Here is a 20,436-nt window from a genome sequence, read left to right on the forward strand (position 1 = left end):
GCCAGGGTAAGGAGTTGTATCTCCAGCATACAGTGCAAGCTGCACAATGAAGATGTTACCTAGGCACACCTCTCTGGGGAGGGGTTTTCACAATTTAGGGGCTGCTGTAGACCCAGGATACATGAAGAGTGTTTGGCATGGAGAGTACAGATAAATTGAATAATTCCTAGATTATGAGCGGAAAGGTTGGAGGAATTTTACTGAAGACATGGCTGTTGCTGAGCTTGGTAGCTCTTGAATATGTTCCCTATTTTGTCTTGCTCCCCCCCCCCCCCCCCGTTCTGTATTGCTCTTCTAGTGTGTAAGTCTGGTTGGTCATATTTAAAACGACCAAAGGTTTGTTGGTGTGATAATACAGAACTGTTGTATTATACTGAATACTTTCATTGCAGTTCAATTTGTCCAATGTGAGTGGTGTGCCATGGTGACTGTACTGCTGAGCTGCTGCCATATCTGATGTGTTTACCAAGCTTTGAATAATACAGCAATCTGTAGCAACCACATATGGTGGTGTGTATTGCATAGTACCAGTCTGAACTTGCTAGTTAAAGAACTTAAGAGGTGAATGAACCCTTCCCCCGTGCACACTGTTTTGAAATGAATGGGAGTGTGGTAATCCTTGTGATATTCTTTTGGATAACACTTCTCAAATCAAAGTTACTTTGCAGGTCAGTGTACTTTAGAGCTGACACTTTATATTGCTGCAATGTTACAGCCGCTTGAGAGATGTATGTATGATATCTCTTTTTTAATATGTGCACTGGCAATACTGTAGAATGTCCACTATCCAAATGCAACGGAGGCTCCTAGTTGTTTTTTGTTTTCCCGCATGTAGCTCTATGAAAAATGTATGTGTTTCGAGATGGCTAGTAATGCAGGTAACTTGGAGGTGCTCCGTAATGCCCATTCAGATGAAACAAGGCTTGGTTTCTAATTCATTCTCCAAAGCTTGCATGTATCCATTAATGTGTGCTTCTGTTTCAGAAATAAGAACGCAGTGATGGCAACCTTCCTCGAGTTCATTCAGCAGAATGAAGACAGGGATGGTGTTCGATTCAGCTGGAATGTATGGCCTTCCAGTCGTCTTGAGGCTACAAGGATGGTGGTTCCTGTGGCCTCTCTGTTCACACCATTGAAAGAGCGGCCTGACTTGCCTCCCATTCAGTATGAGCCGGTCCTGTGCAGCAGAACTACCTGCCGAGCTGTTCTAAATCCATTATGGTAATTTCAGTTAAAGAGTTTTAAACTTTGCATGGGTATTAGTACTTTATTATTGTTAAAAAAGGTATTTTATATGTTATTTATGTTCGGGAGTTTGAAAGACAAATTTATTTTCTGACCTTCACTATAACAAAATGTTACAAATAGTATCTTGGACATTAAAAAAAAAACCACCCTCACAAATCAATACAAAATTATGCACAGCACATAAAAGATATTATCTGAAGTGCAGCTCATTATGGGTGATATCCAGCTTCAGTCATGCTTGGAGTAGACCTTCTGAAATCAATTGAGTTAAGTAACTTAATTGATTTCAATGAGTTTGTTTGGAGTATGATTTGGATACTTTCCAAAGTGCATTTCTGAAGTTGACAGTATCTGTGAGCATGCCTTATCTACAGAATTTTTCTTGCTCCATAAAGTTATCCATGACAGCAGTTAGAAAAAAATGGCCAAAAAGTGTAAATAGTAAAAGCAGTTCTTATTTTGTAGTATTTTTTTCAAGGGTCTTAATACCTTATTCCCACAAGATCTTTTTTAAAGCAAGTCCTGTTGATTGTAACAGGACTTTAAAAACATACTTATAATGTATGGTTCTTTACTGAAGCTGTTTTCTTGTGGATAAATTAACTGAAATCATACTGCCTCATGTGCACACAGAGCTTCTATGTGATGCTTCATGTGTGCACTTGCCATGTACAAATTGCAATTTTTTTTTTAATGTGCTGTGCTGCATACCATTAACAGAAAAGGTATCCCTGAATTTTCCACATTTGGTGACATGCCAAAAACAATAAAAAGCAAAATAAAGGTAACACTGGTGCCACTTTGCTTCTGCAATATTATCAGCCACTCACTGCTTAACTAACTTGCAGTCACACGACTAACCAGATTATTTAATATAATTGTTCTGCCTTTTGTTATGGTGCATGGCAAGACACAACTCTAATTTTATTTATTTCCCTGAATATTTATAATTTCCCCAGCGAGCGTAAAGTAATTTGCAATAATTGTAAGGAAACACACTAAAATGATAAATTTAACAGTAATCGAATAAAAAGCAGTACCAAACACAACTTATGGTATCAGGAAGGCGTTAAGATAAAGCACAAATATTTTAATGGGTTAGAGAATGTGATGGGACGATGAGCTGCTTGTGCGTAAAATGCAAGTCCCTCAGAGTTTGATCAGGTTTTCAAACCTCTGCCTGTGACGGAGCCCCTCCAGCATGGCTGCGTCAATCACTAGTAGAATCCGAAAGTGGCTGCTTTCGGAATCGTTTCCAACATAAAAGCTCTTTAACGGAAACACGTCGTCTGGCCTCTCGGCGTGACAGTTTCCGGCGAGGTGTGGGTGTCCCTATAGGAGGTCCTGAGACCTCCCCACTGTTTTCGCTGGAAGCGTCTCTGAGCCATCCCTCCGACTCACTTTCCCTTGGAGTTCTTGCTCGCCCTCTACTGGTTCCCTCTTCCGCTGCTACTCCTCTCTCAACCTCAGTGAGCCTTTGCGCCCCCGGCGCTTTAGATGGCAGTTCCCTGACATCCACCTCCCCTCCAGGGCCCCCTTCACCCCCTCCCGTCTCCTCCCCTACTGGCGGTGAGGAGGTAAAACCCCTGAAAGAACCTCCTTCGTCTTCCGACGTCGCGAACACTTCCCTCCACTTGTTGCTGTTCCTACTCTCTCGGTAATCTTCGTCATCGGATTCCACTCCCTCTTCCAACTCCGACTCCGCGAACCCTTCCATTTCCTCTTCCTCATCGGTGGTGCCGAAATACTCCCTCCTAAACCTTGCTATCGGCTGAGGTTTCCTCGGGAACCTTTGGTGGAACGTTTCTGTTAAAACCTCGTCATTGACTTCCTCTGCATTCACCCAGGTGTTTTCTGACTCCGGTTCCCCTTCCCACGCCACCAAATACTCCACCTGATTTCCCTTCCACCTGGAATCGAGGATTTCCGCTACATGGTTGCGGCGTTCCCTCTCTTCCAAGGCTGGTCCCCTGACGTACTCCCCTTCACGTCCCCCCCTGTATGGTGACAGTAACGACCTGTGGAACACTGGGTGCAATTTCATGTGGTTGGGTAATCGGAGTTTGAAAGCTACCGGGTTGACCTGCTGAATGACCTCAAAGGGTCCCAATCTTCTGGGCCTCAATTTCTTACAACCCCCTTTGAACGGCAACCCTTGGGTTGACAACCACACTTGATCCCCCACCCTTATGGTTTCACCTTCCCTTCTGTTCTTGTCTGCCTGCTTCTTATATTGTGCCTTAGCCCTTTCTAAGTTGAGCTGGAGCTGATGATGGATCGCTTCCATCTCTTCTACAAAATGTTCAGCCGCTGGGACGCTCCATCTCTCCCCTCCTTCCCCTGGAAATGCCCTGGGGTGACACCCGTAATTAGCCAAAAAGGGACTCATCCCTGTGGACACATTCTCCGCATTATTGTAGGCAAATTCTGCCAACGCCAGCTTTTCGACCCAATCGTTCTCTCTGTCATTGACATAACACCTCAGATATTGTTGAAGAATGCCATTTGCTCTTTCCGCCTGCCCGTTGGTTTCAGGGTGCCGGGCAGTTGAAAAATTGACTTCCACGTGCAGCAAGCTCATGAGCTTCCTCCAAAACCTGGAAGTAAATTGTTTGCCGCGATCTGAGATCACCCTCAAGGGAGCCCCGTGCAACCTAAAGATGTGTTCTACAAACAACTTCGCTGTTTCTTCCGCTGTGACTGCATGTGAGCATGCTACAAAGTGGCACATCTTAGTTAACAGGTCTACTACTACCATGATGGCTGTTTTCCCCTTGGACTTTGGCAGATCCGTCATAAAATCTATTGATATCGCTTCCCAAGGCCGTTCTGGTGTGGGTAATGGTTCTAATAACCCTGCCGGCGCCCTTCTTTCCCCTTTGGCTCGCTGACATTGGTCACACCCTCTTACATACTCCCTTACATCTTCCCTCACCTTAGGCCACCAAAATTCCCTGGTAACCAACCACATGGTCTTGTGTTGTCCAAAATGTCCCGCCGTGGGGCTATCATGCAACTGCTTGAGTACTCTCCCCCTCAATTCACCTTCGGGTATATACAGTGCCCCTTTGTAATACAATGCCCCATTTTTTTCCTCAAAACCTCCGGGGCTCTCGCCCTCCGCCCTGAGACCTCTGAGCTTATCCTGGGCATATTCATCATTTTCCGTTTCCTCTACCAGTTCTCGTTGCCCCACCAGCGCCGCCCCACACACCCAGCGGTCCTCAGGGATGACATGTCTCTCTTCGATCACCCCCTCCCCTTCCCAATACTCTGGTTTGCGTGAGAGCGCGTCCGCCCTGACGTTTTCTGGGCCTGGCACATAACAAATTTCAAAGTTGAATTTGGAGAATTCCTGTGCCCATCTCACTTGTCGTTGGTTGAGCACTCGAGCTGTTCTCCAATACTCTAAATTCTTGTGGTCGGTGCACACTTGCACCTTGTGTTGTGCCCCAATTAATAAATGTCTCCACCTCCGGAATGCTTCGTGAATGGCAAGTAGTTCCCTGTCATACACCGTGTAATTCCTCTCGGATTTATTCAGCTTCCGCGAGAAGAAGGCACACGGTCTCCACTCCGACGCACTCCTCCCCGGTTGAAGAAGGACCGCCCCTACCGCCCGGTCGGATGCATCGGTTTCCACTCTCATGGGTTTTCGTAAATCCACATGCAGAAGTTGTTCTTCCGAGGCGAAAGCCCTTTTCAGTTCTTCAAAGGCTCGATCCGCCTCTACCGTCCAAACAAATTTCTTCTTGCTGCTGAGGCAGTCGGTGATGGGCGCCGTCAAGTGGGCAAAGTTCTTGATGAACTTCCGATAAAAGTTCCCAAACCCCAAGAATCTTTGCACGTCCTTCTTGGTCTTCGGTGTCTTCCATTCCAGTACCGCTTGGACCTTGCCTGGATCCATGGCCAATCCCTTGTCTGACAAGCGGTACCCCAGGAATTCCACCTCCTTGGTATGAAACTGGCACTTCTCCAGTTTCACCCACAGCTGGTTGGCTTGCAGCCTGCCCAACACTTCTCGAACGTCCCTCACATGCTGTTCCTCATCTTCCGAATACACCAACACGTCGTCTAAAAAGGCCACACAATTCTTGTAGAGCAAAGGTCCCAGAACATGGTTTATAAAAGCTTGAAAACACGCGGAGCCCCCTTGTAGACCGAAGGGCATAACGAGGTATTCAAAGGCTCCCAAAGGGGTAAACATGGTGGTCTTCCATTCATCTTCCTTCCTTATGCGTATCAGATTGTACGCCCCCCGCAGGTCCAGCTTTGTAAAAATCTTTCCCTTCCTTACTCTGGTCAAAATGTCATCAATTCGGGGCATAGGGAAAGCCAGGGGCTCCGACACTGCATTGAGGGCCCTAAAGTCACACACCAGTCTCGGTTTGTCTGTGTTCTTTTTGTCCACAAAAAACACTGGGCTGCCCCCCACCGCTCGGGACTCTCTGATGAAACCTCGCTTCAGGTTTTTGTCAATGAACTCCCTCAGCTCCTGCATCTCCCTGTCTGACATGGCGTACAGCTTGCCTACTGGGAGTTGGGCCCCAGGGAGTAGGTTGATTTGACAGTCAAAGGGTCTATGCGGTGGCAGTTTGTCTGCTTCCCTTTCGCTGAATACGTTGCTCAGATCTGCGTATTGCGGGGGCACCTTCCCTTTGTCCATTACTTCCATCCCGGCTAGGGTGACTCTGTCTCCTCCCGAAACCTTCCCCTCCTTGCAGTGTTCTAGGCAATGCGCTGACCCAAAGGAGACCACCCTCTGATGCCAGCCCACTAGCGGATCGTGTAGCGCCAGCCAGCTCATCCCCAAAATGATGGGCGCTCCTCCCAGGATGGCCACATTAAACGCTATCTGTTCGGTGTGCCTTGCCACCCTCATTATCATCGGGACAGTCTGTTGGCTAACTTCTCCCCCCAACAGCTCTCTGCCGTCAATCGTAGTCACCTGCAAGGGGTTACTTAAAGGGATGGTCTGTATCTGGTGCTCAGCTGCAAACTCCTTACTCATGAAATTACAGGAGCTGCCTGAATCCAAAAGCGCCTTGATCTTTAGTGGGTGTCCGTTTGGCAGTTCTAGTAACACCTCTATCACTAAAGCGGGTCTGGGAGGTTCCGGCATGGGCACTTTCACTGCTCTTTGGCCTGGCTGCTGTGCCCCGACGGTGGCAGCCAGGCGTTGGCTTTTACTTGCTCCTTGCCTTCCTCTTCCTTTCCCCCAACAGCTCCTGCCATCCCTTGCCATTCCTTTCTTTGTGGGCAGACTCTGGCAAAGTGCCCTGGCTGTTGGCAGAGATAACATCTCTTGGCGCTCCTTCCCTCCTTCTTCCGCCCTTCACTGGGATTTGAAACTGCGCGCGCCCGCGCTGTTCCAACTTCCATCGGCTCTGCCGGCGGGAAAGGTGGCTCTGGAATGTCTGGAATGCGGAACTCCCTCCAACGGTCTCCTTTCCCTTCCCGCTTTTCCAAAGCCCTCGCCTCCTGGCGCGCTCCTATGCACAGCGCAGATTTGGTTAACTGATCCATAGACTCCGCCCTGGGCCCCCGGGAAAGCTCATCTTTGACGGTTGAAGAAAGCCCCTCTTCGAAAAGCATTTGGATGGGCTCCGCCGATAGGTCCCACCCCAATTTATGAATCAGCATAGTAAACTCAGTCCAGTACTCACGGACAGATCTGCTTCCTTGCTGGCAAGCCATTAACTGCCTTCGCACCACCCCCTGCTCAATATCGCTGGAAAACATCAGGTCCATGGCACGAAAAAACTTCCTCGTGTCCTTTAGGATCTCATTATTCGCTGCCATCAGGGGTCTAACCCAATCCTTCGCCCCGGATTCGAGATGGCCAATCACAAAAGCCACTCGCGATTCCTCGTCGGGGAAGTCATCAAACTGCAAGTTTAGAGCGTATTGCATCTCTGTTCTAAAGGCATGATAGTTCCTGGGATCCCCCCCGAATTTCTGCACCAATCCTGGCACCTTTCTGGCGAGCGGGGTGGTTTTCTCCTTTCCCTTTTCTGCATCCTGAGCCCTCCTCTCCTCAAGCCTCGCCGTTTGCAGCGCCAACTGGATCTCCAACGCCCTGTACCTTTCTTCCAGGCTTGGACCCCCTCCAGCTGCTCCTGCTCCTCCGGTTCCGGCTGGGTTGCTCATGATGCTTCTCCCTGCACAAGCTGGCTTTCGGTGACTTTCGGATTGCTGTGATGGGACGATGAGCTGCTTGTGCGTAAAATGCAAGTCCCTCAGAGTTTGATCAGGTTTTCAAACCTCTGCCTGTGACGGAGCCCCTCCAGCATGGCTGCGTCAATCACTAGTAGAATCCGAAAGTGGCTGCTTTCGGAATCGTTTCCAACATAAAAGCTCTTTAACGGAAACACGTCGTCTGGCCTCTCGGCGTGACAGTTTCCGGCGAGGTGTGGGTGTCCCTATAGGAGGTCCTGAGACCTCCCCACTGTTTTCGCTGGAAGCGTCTCTGAGCCATCCCTCCGACTCACTTTCCCTTGGAGTTCTTGCTCGCCCTCTACTGGTTCCCTCTTCCGCTGCTACTCCTCTCTCAACCTCAGTGAGCCTTTGCGCCCCCGGCGCTTTAGATGGCAGTTCCCTGACAGAGAAGAAAAGTTTTGATAACTAGCTTTGATCAGAATAAATGATGAGACTAAAGTTTGTGGGTTGACCATTGACCAACGGTCTCAGTGACCTGACAATAAAGCTTCTGTCGGAAGAATGGGGAAAGATGCAGTTTTAAGCTATCCTTCCCCTGCCTCTCCAGCCCTCACTACATCAGGAACAGATTTAAGGTGTGTGTTGGGGGAGGGGAATGGCCAAAAATTGCTTCCCTTCACATTCTTGCTGAGCGACAGTGTTAGATACTATGCTGTATTACCTGTGCCCATGTTTAATTTTTTTTTTAAAATATTTTTTATTGAGTTTTCACATTTTATAGACATACACACACACAAACACAAAACACAAAACAAAACATATATAATGTTCATTACCCTCTTTCCTTGACTTCCCCACATCTCTCCTTCCCCCATTCCAATTTCAATAGTTAATTCAGCAAGTTATTTCCTCTTCTCTCTATTATATTTTTGTCCTCTGTTCTTAATATTTAACATCTCTTGTTGGGCTCAAGTTTACTTATCCTATTTTTACACGTTAGCTCCTTTCTCTAAGGTCGTCCTACCCTCTCTCCCACGAAATCCTCCCTTTTTATTAAACAATCCATATCAAAATTAAAAAGAACAAAAATCATAAATTTTTACTATTCTACTCTCCCCCTCCCTCCCTGGCCCGGTTTCTGTCCCTTCCCATATCACTATTCTAAAAGAACAGTTTCAGCCCGGATTTCTCACATCCGAGGCTCTCAAGCCCCAGTTAGTCTTTCTCCATCTGTTTTGTTGCTTATTGGCCTTCAGTTCTCGAAGGAGTTGTGTCCCAAGTTCCATCTTCTTTCCTTCCACCAAAGTCAGTAGCAATTGCTGCCAAGGATCTGCCAATCTCCCATGTTCAATCTTAAAGAAAAGGTCCCAATCATGCTTGTTCTTTCCTTCCACCGAATCAGTCAATAGCAATTGCTGCCATGGATCTGCCAGTCTCCCATATTCGAACTTGAGGAAGAAGTCCCAATCATGTTTATTTGTTTTTTTGTATTCCAGTATTCCAGATATTCCAGGGGCTTCTTCCTTTGTCCTTCTCTCCTTTTGCAGATTTACGGTCCACTGGTCCTCTTCTTCAGTTCCTTTGTTTCCTAAAGCTGCAGACTTTTGGTTGGTGCTTTCCATCTGAACATCCTCTCCTTCTTCTTCTTCTTCTTTTCCCCCCATTTCCGAAGCTGTCTCTTCTTTTCCGGCTGCCAGGTTTTTTTCCAACTTTGTATCGTCAGCAGAGTTGCTCAATTTCAGATTCAAGGTCACAAGTTGTTTGCTCATATCTGCAGTCTGCTCTTGTAAAGTTCCCACGAGAAAAAACATCCTTTCTATCTCTGCCCATAATTTTCCTTCTGCAGCCATTGCAGTATCCTTTGTTCCCTCCAGGGGGATTGCCAGTCTAATAGTTCTTTTCCAGCAATTCGTTACTTTGTTGTTCAAAATACTTTGTTTCCAATCAGTTCAGATACAATATGTCACCTTTAATCCAAAGAGAAATTTCTAAATATCACAGTTCCAGCCTCTAATCGTCCGTTTAACAGCTCTTTTGACAGCTGTCAAACTTTCTCTTTTTTTTTTCTCAGGCTCACACGCAGGACACTCCCGGGTCCAGAATGGGGGGGGGATTACACAAAAGCTTCTAATATTCCTCTTTCCTCTCCAGCACAATAACTTTTAATCCATTTCGTGCAAGTTGTTTTTCTAAACACAAAAGTCTTTCCACCTTAGTGCTCCTCTCCTTGCTTGAATCTTTTTGTGGGGGGGGGAGTGTGGACTTCCTTTTAGCACATCCCCCGGTCGTACTCCAATCAAAGGTAAAATTTTAGTGTCGAATTTTCATTTTACTCACGGGTTCTTTGTTTCAGTCCAAATTTCAGGAAGGAAGACAGCGCTCTCCGGCCATGGCTCGCGGCTTCGCTCCGCCGAGGTAGCGATGGACTCTCAGCACCGCGCCGCACCCCAGTCCACTCCGCAGCCTTTAAAAAGGCTCTTCGCGGGTCGGGGAGGGCGTTTAAGGTGCCCACCGAGTCACCAAGTCCGCAGGCTTCAGCGCCTGCGGTTTTTGAGGGTCCCCGTGTCGCCGGCACGGCAAGACCCGTCCTCTGCGGAGCCGATTCCCTCCGGAGCTCGGAGGGAATCCGCCATTACCGGATCGCGCTATCCCGGAAGTCACCTGTGCCCATGTTTAAGCATGAAACTGCAAAGTATCTGACTTGTATTCATAATTTGTCTATTAAAACACTATTAAATTTATTTTTGTAGCCAAGTGGATTACCGAGCAAAACTATGGGCTTGCAATTTTTGTTACCAGAGAAATCAGGTAAGAGAACTTTCAGGTGAATGCATTTTAAGATTGAGATATGAGTGGTAGTAATATTAACATGTAAAGGGGTGGGGGTGGGGTGGAATAGACTAGTATAGGTAAACCCTTTCCAGCTTGTTGCTCTGCAGATATTTTGGACTTCAACTCTGAACAGCCCCACATATTGTGGCCATATGTCAGGGATGTTGAGAGTTATATTCTAAAGCAATTGGAGGGCACCAGGTTAGGAAAGGCTGACTGGTATAGAAATTTATGCTTCGAAGTGTTTTTGGTTTGAATTTTTCATTTGATTGGATCCCTTTTCTTCTGCAGTTTCCTCCTACGTATGCAGGCATATCTGAGATGAACCAGCCTGCAGAACTCTTACCTCAGTTTTCTAGCATTGAATATGTAGTACAGGTAAATACCTTGATTAAAATCTTTGGGATTCTTGGGTCAGAAAAGTTGCCACTGTGATGGTCTCCAATATGTGGAGTTTGGACAAGGACTCAGCTATATAGTGGCAAATAAAATGTTTTAGATATGTTGTAAAGTGCAATATACAAATGTGACACTAGATGGCCTAGTGAGTTCGATGTATTTTTAAAAAACATTTTTTTAAAAAGCGTTTTCACAGCATTTTTAATACGTGTGTAGATTCCACCTCAGAGTCAGGTGTAGTCATACTTTCCTGAACAATTAGTGTAGCCTAAAACCTATGTAACTCAGAAGTAGGAGGAGCATGGGTAGTTCAGGGGTGACATCCTAAATATGTTTCAGCCACCATGGAGCCGGTAGCACAAGTGCTCTTCAGCTTATACATTTGTTTCAACTGAACTGAATGCTAAGCAATACAGTTGTACCTTGGTTCTGAAACACCTTGTGACTCAAACGTTTTGGCTCCTGAATGCCGCAAACCCGAAAGTGAGTGTTTCAGTTTGTGAAGCCGAATGTCCAACGCGGCTTCTGCAGGTTTTGATTGGCTGCAGGAAGCTCCTATAGCCAATCTGAAGCCGTGCCTTGGTTTTCAACCATTTTTGGAAGTCGAATGGACTTCTGGAACGGATTCCATTCGAGAACCAAGGTACGACTGTATAGCAAAACAGATTTAAATAACACTGGAATCTAATACACGTATGTCTGCCCAAGTCAGTGCCTTACACTTTGCATAGTGTTAGAGAGATTCATGTGTTTTTATTTAGGACTGTAGAACGGATACAACCATGTTGAAGCCAGTTTTGCATGTGTATTCCCAATAAAGCATTTGATCAGGTATAGTTTGGGGATAGTTACAACAAGGCTGTTCCTGACTTTTTGAAGTAATGTTAATGCTGCAGTCTTGTTCACTTTTTCTTAAAGCGCGGACCTCAGATGCCTTTGATATTTCTTTATGTTGTTGACACGTGTATGGAAGATGAAGACTTGCAAGCTTTGAAGGAATCCATGCAAATGTCGTTAAGTCTCCTACCTCCAACTGCTTTAGTTGGACTCATTACTTTTGGGAGAATGGTGCAAGTTCATGAGCTTGGCTGTGAGGGGATTTACAAAAGTTATGTCTTCAGAGGCACAAAGGATCTGACTGCAAAACAGCTTCAGGTAAATATAAAATTAATATTAAAAATGGTATTTCCAGTTTTGGAGCCGCTCTGTCTTTGAAGATGGAATTAAAAAAATCTGTACCTTACTGAACAGTTAAGGAATTAAGCAAACATTTTCAATGTGTAAAATGAGAAAATCAACATTATAAAGATGTTTCTAAACTTTTTTTAAAAGTAAAAGATTTTTTTAATTAAAAAGACTCGGTGTAAATGAATAAGAAATATTCCTTCATTTTCTTTAACATGTTGTTGCTGTTTATATGCTGAATATGTAACTATATTCAACTTTATTATGTTAAATATACTCACAGGAAATGTTAGGACTTACAAAAATGAATGTTGCACAAGTGGGGCGTGGCCCTCAAGCTCAGCAGCCACCACCATCAAACAGGTATTTGTTTTTATTAAGAAGAAAAATGTACCAAATTGCTTTACAGTAAGCCCTGCTTTGTAATTTTGCAGTATGAGTCATTGGAGGAAAGGTGGGTTATAAGCGTAATAATAAATAGATGAATAAAAAATGTTAAAATGTCAGATATTGAGGTCAATCTCTGTTCCCGACTCTCTTTCCTCCAAGCAAGTGTACTCAAGATGCAAACCTTAGCTTGTGCCAAATCCTATTCATTCATTTAATTACTCATTTATATGCATGCCACCCAGTAACAAGCTTTCTGGGTGACTCACAATGAAAGTAAATCAGTTGCCAACTTAAGTCATACTTGGGGTAGAAGCACTGAAATCAATGGGCTTAAGTTTGTCATGAATAATAATAATAATAATAATAATAATAATAATAATAATAATGGGTAGCTTCCAACATAATATAAAAACACAGGGAGACATCAAGCATGAACTAACTTAAGTCTATTGATTTTGGAAGGTCTATTCCAAGTATTACTTAGTTGGATACCACCCATGTAACATTAAATTTATAACAAAAATTAATTTGTATTTTAAACACTATAATTGTGGGTCAATACTTTGCAAATATATAAATGGTCTAGAATCATTTGAAAGCTTCTGCAATCAAGGGAAACTTCTTTTTAACTTAATGTTTTTCTTGTCTCCAGGTTCTTACAGCCGGTCCAGAAAATTGACATGAATCTCACTGATCTTTTGGATGAACTGCAACGTGATCCTTGGCCTGTTCCCCAAGGGAAAAGACCTTTGCGGTCTTCTGGAGTGGCACTTTCCATAGCTGTAGGACTGCTAGAGGTAACAAGTTCTCATTTATGTGCATCTGAAAGTTCGCTGCCCTTATCTGGGTTACCTGAATGAGTTAAAGCAATGTGAATTTGGTTTGAAATTGGAAAAATGCTGAACGTTGTTCCCTCTGATTGCAAACAGACTTTCCTGAAGTTTTTCCAGTTCAGCTGTTTCTTTTTGCAGTTATAGAAAAGTGAGGGACTATAGTGCAAATACTAAAAATACTTAGTTAAATAGGTCTCAGCATTAACCTTAGGTCACAGTTCAACCTATTTTAGAACTCAATCAGCATTTCCGAATATCATCGCAATATGTCTTTTAAACACGTCTTTTTGCTTTCTGTCTTAAAAACTTTTATTATCCCACAGTGTACTTTTCCTAACACTGGTGCCCGTATAATGATGTTTATTGGCGGACCGGCTACACAGGGACCTGGGATGGTTGTAGGAGATGAACTTAAGGTGCCTATAAGGTCTTGGCATGACATTGAAAAAGACAATGCCAAATATGTAAAAAAGGGTACTAAGGTAAGAACACATAAGTTTTAAATTCTGTAATTATTTGGAATATATGTAAAGTAATGTGAGATCTGTACATAATTTATTCAGTGACTGCATATTTTCTAAAATTAAAACCCCTCCAAAACAAACTGGTACATTTCCATTAACCTTGGAGGCATATTTTGTGTGCTTGCCTTGACAGAGGGTGACATAAGCATAATGGAACATATAGGACTGTGGAAGAAATAGCATGTAATTCTCCACCCGTCCAATACTTCATGTAGCATCTCTTGAAACTGCTGTGTGATTATATGTCTTCCTTCCCTTCAAAACCACAGTGTATTGACAGCCATCATGCTAATGGAATAAAGTTTAATCCAGATGAGATTGGTGATGGATGGGAAGTTGAACTAGGAAAAAATATTACATTCTATTCTAGATGAGGTCACAACATTCCCCCTAAAATATCAGATATAGGGCTTGGGGCTGCTCCTTGATGCAGTTCTGCTTCATCTTGTTCAAACTGTATCTGTTGTCCGGAATGCCCGCCCCCCAAGTAAAGGTAGCTATTTTGGCTTATACAAAATCAGAACAATTATGAATTAAAACATATTTCTGTTTTAAATACTGATCTAGTCTTGTATAGCATCTGAAAATAATATAATTTGGCAAATACACTTCATCTTCTGAAGAATATTTGAAGCCTTAATGTAAAATGTGGAAAGTTTGATCTGCATTGTTTAGTAAAAGTTATGTTTACATTTGTGTCTCTAGCATTTTGAAGCTTTGGCAAATCACGCTGCTACAACTGGTCATGTTATTGACATTTACGCATGTGCATTAGATCAGACTGGTCTTCTGGAGATGAAGTGCTGTCCTAACTACACTGGGTATGTGTTACATTTTACAGTAACGTAAAAGAGGTTATATGCAGAAACAGTGTTCTTGTGTAATTAAGAGAAAAGCTATATATTGGAAGTCAAGTGGACTTGCATATGTTTGCATGATTATGTCTGTGTGAGCAAAGTAGTCACTACAATTAATCTTTTTCAATCATGAAATTATAGATTAAAACGAGTTTTCACGTCAGAAAGCAATACTCTTTGACTAGTACTCTTAATTGCAATATATTCCTTTCTCCTGTTTAAAGATTTTGTATCACACAGCTATTAATACTGAGCATAATACTATTCTGGAGAGTAATCTTAAAGGAAGCTTTTTCTCTCTACTGAGAAAGTTAAATGCTGCTGCTCAGAAGCACTATTGTAGGATTATAGTGCTGGAAAGTATCATCAAATCAAATCTAACCTCCTGTCCTTTGTCAAGCACCAATGTTTTCTTTCTTCTCCTTCCCTAACATCCATAATCTACACCATGGTGTGCTGCAAGCATGAAAGGCACACCCCTCAAAATCAATGGGTGATATCCAATTAAGTCTTACTTGAAGCAGACCTATTCAAATTCTGCCAGCGCTTCTCAGGAGCTACATCGATATGTATAAAATGGTCTGTTTGTGAAATAAATTGTTTAGGGGTGGCCACTGGGCCCTCGGTGCTGCTTTCCATGTTTTATTACTACATTATGCCTCTTCAGGAACAAGCTGTGGGTGGGGTGGGGAAGTCAATGGATATAAGCTGATACTGCAGTGCTTCCATGAGTGTCTTGTGATGGTCACTTTTATACATAGCATATAGATCTGCAATATCACAACGAAATATGGGATGGCAGGAGTGGAGCAGAAATCTTCACAGGTGAACTTGTGGTAGCAGCCTAGAGTGTGATGACTTCGAGCAGTTCCAGATTCCATTATAACTGCTCTTTCGCGTTTTTCATATATTGTTTGACCTAATTATTCATTTTCCCCCCATGTAGGGGTTACATGGTAATGGGAGACTCTTTCAATACATCCCTGTTCAAACAAACCTTTCAGCGTGTGTTTACCAAAGATGCACAGGGGCAATTCAAGATGGGATTTGGAGGTACCTTAGAAATCAAAGTAAGATTTGGAATTTTACTATAAATATTTTTAAAGGTCTTGTGTTGTTATTCCATCACATTTGTTTACAACTAACTAAACTATTGCACTAAGGTATTATTATTGCTAGTAACAATTGTTCAGTCAGTGTTTTAGTTTAAACCTTTAGCGTTGGGTTGGTAGTATTTTATTTTACAGTGAAAATAAACACTGGAATTTAGTGTGGCTGTGATCCAGCATTCATTGCTTGGCAAAACTGTTATGAATTCCTATCCTTGACTTGCAAGATATTCAACTGGGTATCTTTCCTGTACCTTTGCAGACACAGCTCACTCTAACATCTTGTAATCTGTTGATAGGATATTTAGATTGCACTCACAATACATACTGAATGTCAACAGAAATATTTCTCTGTTGCATAAAGGTGCAATTCCTATAACATTTCTTCTTGCCATTATGGAACGTGGGCAGCAGGGCATGAGATCCAGGGGATAGTATGGTGATTTGTCCATATCCTGCTGGTCATATGAATATGCTGCTGAGGAAAAATATATATCTGGGAAGGGGCTGTTGCTTAGTGGTAGTGCACATGATGTGCACATGGAAGGTCCTTGACCCAGTATCTGCTATCTCCACAAAGGATGATGCTGCGAAAAGTCAGAGTAGACAATACTGAGCTGGTTGGCATTTTTATAAAACATCTCCATATGTTCACCTGTACGAAAGTGTGGGACTCTAAGAAACTTTGGGGGTACTCTGGGTCAGGTGCCTGTTCTGAGATATGATTTGTCATCTCTGCCACCAATGCTTGTTCTAGATTGGACTTGTAAAGGAGATGTAAAGTTAAAGTGTATAGGCTTCTACAAAATAGAGGAATGAAGTCTCATAAGTCCTTTTAGTGCAAGGAGTACTTTTAGTTGATCCAGTGAGTTGTTTAAGGCTGCAGTTCTCTACATACTTACCCACAGTGCAGTCTCATAGAAACCATTTTTACTACAAGAAAAGCTGTCTAGTTTCTGCTCCATTCTGAATCAAATGACTGTTCAGACCTCTGTTAGCACTGCTGTTTACTAGTAAAGGAGATTTACAAGCTCAGACTGCCAAGAGGAAAGATTATCCTACATTCTGCAGGAACAATCATTTGTTCTTATTTTATTTTGCTCTTCAATCTGTGTAGACTTCAAGAGAAATAAAGATATCTGGAGCTATTGGACCTTGTGTATCTCTCAATTCTAAAGGGCCCTGCGTATCAGAAAATGTAAGTTGATTAACCTGTAAATCACTTATACAATCTGTGCCTTTCTCACTTTTCACACACAAAATGCTATAGAAATTATGTAGTAAAATCTTGTGTAAAATCCTATTAGCATGTTGTCATTTTCAAAGGCATGATTTTACAAAAGTTTTGACTTTTTGTCCTTCAGGCCGGGTGAGCAGTGAGTTGTGTGGCTGTTGGCTGGTTTAGAACAGTTGATACCATTTTAATCCAACCCTTACACCTGTTACATAAAAATGCAGTAGATCCAGCTTTTTCTGATGTGAGTAAGCATTAGTGGGTATCATATTGCGATTACACTATACCACTCTGTGTGTGAGTAATTCAGTGTCACCCTAAGGTGATGGTTCTGACAGGGAAAGCATTTTGGCTTGCCTGAAGGAACAATCCCCCTCCTCACCCCTACATGCCGTTCCAGGGGTTCTCCCGATTCCCCTAGAGACAGTTTCGTGTTTGCGCAGGGCGATGTGAAGGAAAAGCCCTGTTGTACAAGGAGAAGTCCTTGTGCAGGGCTTCTACTGACAGGACTCATTAACTGAATCCTGCCCTGTGTGTGTGTGTGTGTGTATATGTTTATTTCACTAGCCACTCAGTTTCCAAAGTAGTGAATATATTGTTGAGGAGTAGAAAGCTCTAGGTAGTGATAAGCACCTTACATATAGGCTTATTTATTTATGTATTGTACCTCTTGTGGTGCCTCCTGGGTTCAACAATGCTATATATATATATATATATATATATATGTATGTATATGTATGTACAGTGGTGCCCCGCAAGACGAATGCCTCGCAAAACGAAAAACGCGCAAGACGAAAGGGTTTTTCGGTTTTTGCATCGCTTCGCTAGACGAATTTCCCTATGGGCTTGCTTTGCAAGACGAAACGTCTTGCGAATTTTTTTTCCTTTTTCTTAAAGCCACTAATAGCCACTAAGCCGCTAATAGCCGTGCTTCGCAAGACGAAAAAACCGCAAGACGAAGAGACTCGCGGAAAGGATTAATTTTGTCTTGTGAGGCACCACTGTATATCAGCATTATAAACTTCACTATTTGTCCTACTTATCCTGTAGTTCTTTGGATGTGTACCAGTAATGTCTTGCTTAGTGCCAGTATAGTGGCTCATTGTTTCGTTTGGCTTTCTCCACTAGCATAAGGTGGCATTATTTCCTTCACGCAGCCAAAGTATACTCGAGTCTGTGGAAATTCATGTTACAGTGAAATGTTAACAACATGTTAAGTGTTATCTTAGTAGAGGGGAGAAGTGAAGCATTTATAACAAAGATATAATTTTGCTGTATCTAAGTAACTGGGATAGGAACCATTGAAAACAGCAGTACGTTTTCCCAAATCCTACAATTTGCTGTGTATAGCAAATGTAACTTTTGCTGAAAATTATTTGTAATATTTTTGCAGGAGATAGGAACAGGAGGTACATGTCAGTGGAAGATTTGTGGACTTAATCCTACCACAACCCTAGGATTGTATTTTGAGGTGGTTAATCAGGTAAGATAATTTTTTTAGAGTACATGTGCATATTTAAATATTTTTACTGATTGTGTAGGAGGTAGGTGGTTGAAAAAGCACAATTCCCACTTCCTCCTCCCCATTTTAATTGGGAGCTTTGGGGAAGTAGTTGATGTGGTCTACAAAAGTAGTTTCTTTCAAGAATTATGTGATGAGGCCTCCTTGTGTGTTTCATCACTTGGGGAGGGGGGAAAGCAAATTATAGTTTTCCCCATTTTAATTAGGAACATTTTTTGAGACTTGCTGTAGCTTGTAATACCATAAGGCGCTAAGCAACAAACCAGGAAGTCCCTGGTTTAGTTCTCATCTGTGTAATGAACTTGGTGGGCAGCCTTAGTAGTTTGCCTGCCTTCAGCCCACATCTACAATATGAGGGTAGTAATACTTTTTTATCTTATAGGGTTGTTTGTAAGAAATGCTGAGGTCGTGTTTGTGAAGCACTTGGTTGCTCTAAGTAGCTATATACATATTACATTGTATTATCTTGTCTCATCTACCGTGCTCCTGTCTTGCCTTCAGATTTGTACATCTCCTATAGTATTTTCTCTACTTAAAGCACTCTGTTTTGGAAGCTGCTCCAGTGTTGAATTAAATTGTAGCTAAATATAGGCAGTAAGCTTACTGACTTAATTTTTTCATATTTGTACAGCATATTGCACTTATTAAAGTAGCTTCTGACAAATCACCTCTAGTTATATAATTGACAGTGGCAGTGATGGGATTCTTAATGTAGTGATCATGCTGCACAACTTTCCTGTGATTCTGTTCAATTTAATCTCTTCACCATTTACCCTTCAAAACAGCACAATGCTCCAATTCCTCAGGGTGGGCGAGGTGCAATCCAGTTTGTGACTCAGTACCAGCATTCGAGTGGACAGAGACGAATCAGAGTGACCACTGTTGCCAGAAAGTAAGCCCTAAGTTCTGATGTGCTATTCTAGATATTTGTGTTGTATGCACACTGTTTAACAAACAGTATTTTGCTTAGAAAGTAGACCTTATGTATGTAAGGTCTGACATTGCATGTAATGCTGACTTTACACTAGTGGAAAGCACTTTGAATCATGCACATCAAAGCACCTGATTTTTGTTAATCTGCCAATATTTATTTATTCATTCCAAAGAATCCCAGGGCAGCAGACACATAAACAAGAAAATGAAAACATCATAAATCCAGTACAGATGAGGTCTGGGAAAGAACTCTCCACTTAAAAGGCTTTTTGGAAAGGGAAGCTTTTTCAGTAGGCTGAAAAGGCAAACAAGACGGCGCTTGTCTATTATTTAATGGGAGGGAATTCCAAAGAGTAGGTGCCACAACACTAAAGGCCCCATTTATATATGGAGAAGTACCTCCTGATGAGATAGTATCTGCAGGAAGCCCTCACTGCAGAATGCACAGTGATTGATTGAGTATATGAAGGGAGAGATACTATTTTAGGTAGCTGGATCCCAAGTTATATAGGGCTTTATATGGTAGAACCAGCACCTTGAACTTAGCCTGATTGCAGAGTGGCAGCCAGTGCCAATTGAATTGGACACCTAATCATTGCAGTTTCCTACACCTCCACAAATGGATGATCACATTAGCAACCATGGAGGTGGGTTGTGCTTGATTACGATTCAGAGCATGGTATGCAGAGAGCTATATGATGCCTTTCCTTCAGGGGCTCATGAATTGCTGATGATTCTGCAAGGCCTGCTTCTGGCATAATGTCTAAATTGGCTCTAAAGGAATTGTTGTATTTGCTACATAGTGAGCTTCCTGCATGTTTTATGTTTCTCTTAATTGCGTAAGGGAGCTTTGTTTTGATTTGGAGGAGTGACATGGATTGGAGCTGTTCGTTATTAAACTGATACGTTTTTGCTTCTCTCTGATGACGTGTGGTAAACAAATGCTATTCTTTTGCAGTTGGGCTGATGCTCAGACACAGATTCAAAACATCGCTGCTTCTTTTGACCAGGAGGCGGCTGCCATTCTTATGGCCAGGCTGGCAGTGTACAGGGCTGAGACAGAGGAAGGACCTGATGTTCTTAGGTGGTTGGACAGACAGCTCATCAGACTGGTAAGGCATTACAAATGTGTGAAAATATTGATTCCTCCTCCCATCTGAGATTGTATTTAGGGAGAGAATAGGACCGGGCCTGGGTCTTGTATCTGCCTT

The 20,436-nt window shown here is 42.9% G+C and overlaps 1 protein-coding gene across 2 annotated transcripts in view; it reads left to right on the forward strand.

Annotated features, from left to right (window-relative positions):
• Nucleotides 1-20,436, forward strand: part of SEC23A (SEC23 homolog A, COPII coat complex component) — a 32,636-nt gene that overhangs the window by 5,181 nt on the left and 7,019 nt on the right. For both annotated transcript variants that reach the window (XM_081910915.1, XM_081910916.1), the window contains exons 2-14: nucleotides 985-1,221; nucleotides 10,158-10,215; nucleotides 10,531-10,617; nucleotides 11,557-11,793; nucleotides 12,107-12,186; nucleotides 12,866-13,010; nucleotides 13,370-13,528; nucleotides 14,276-14,391; nucleotides 15,374-15,497; nucleotides 16,654-16,734; nucleotides 18,164-18,253; nucleotides 19,078-19,184; nucleotides 20,184-20,337. In XM_081910915.1, coding sequence (XP_081767041.1) covers nucleotides 1,001-1,221; nucleotides 10,158-10,215; nucleotides 10,531-10,617; nucleotides 11,557-11,793; nucleotides 12,107-12,186; nucleotides 12,866-13,010; nucleotides 13,370-13,528; nucleotides 14,276-14,391; nucleotides 15,374-15,497; nucleotides 16,654-16,734; nucleotides 18,164-18,253; nucleotides 19,078-19,184; nucleotides 20,184-20,337 — 1,659 coding nt within the window. In that variant the 5' untranslated portion in view covers nucleotides 985-1,000. The remainder of the gene's footprint in view (nucleotides 1-984; nucleotides 1,222-10,157; nucleotides 10,216-10,530; nucleotides 10,618-11,556; nucleotides 11,794-12,106; nucleotides 12,187-12,865; nucleotides 13,011-13,369; nucleotides 13,529-14,275; nucleotides 14,392-15,373; nucleotides 15,498-16,653; nucleotides 16,735-18,163; nucleotides 18,254-19,077; nucleotides 19,185-20,183; nucleotides 20,338-20,436) is intronic.

Source organism: Podarcis melisellensis (genome assembly GCF_964234715.1).
Source record: "Podarcis melisellensis genome assembly, chromosome: 1".
NCBI classification, from domain to species: Eukaryota; Metazoa; Chordata; class Lepidosauria; order Squamata; family Lacertidae; genus Podarcis; species Podarcis melisellensis.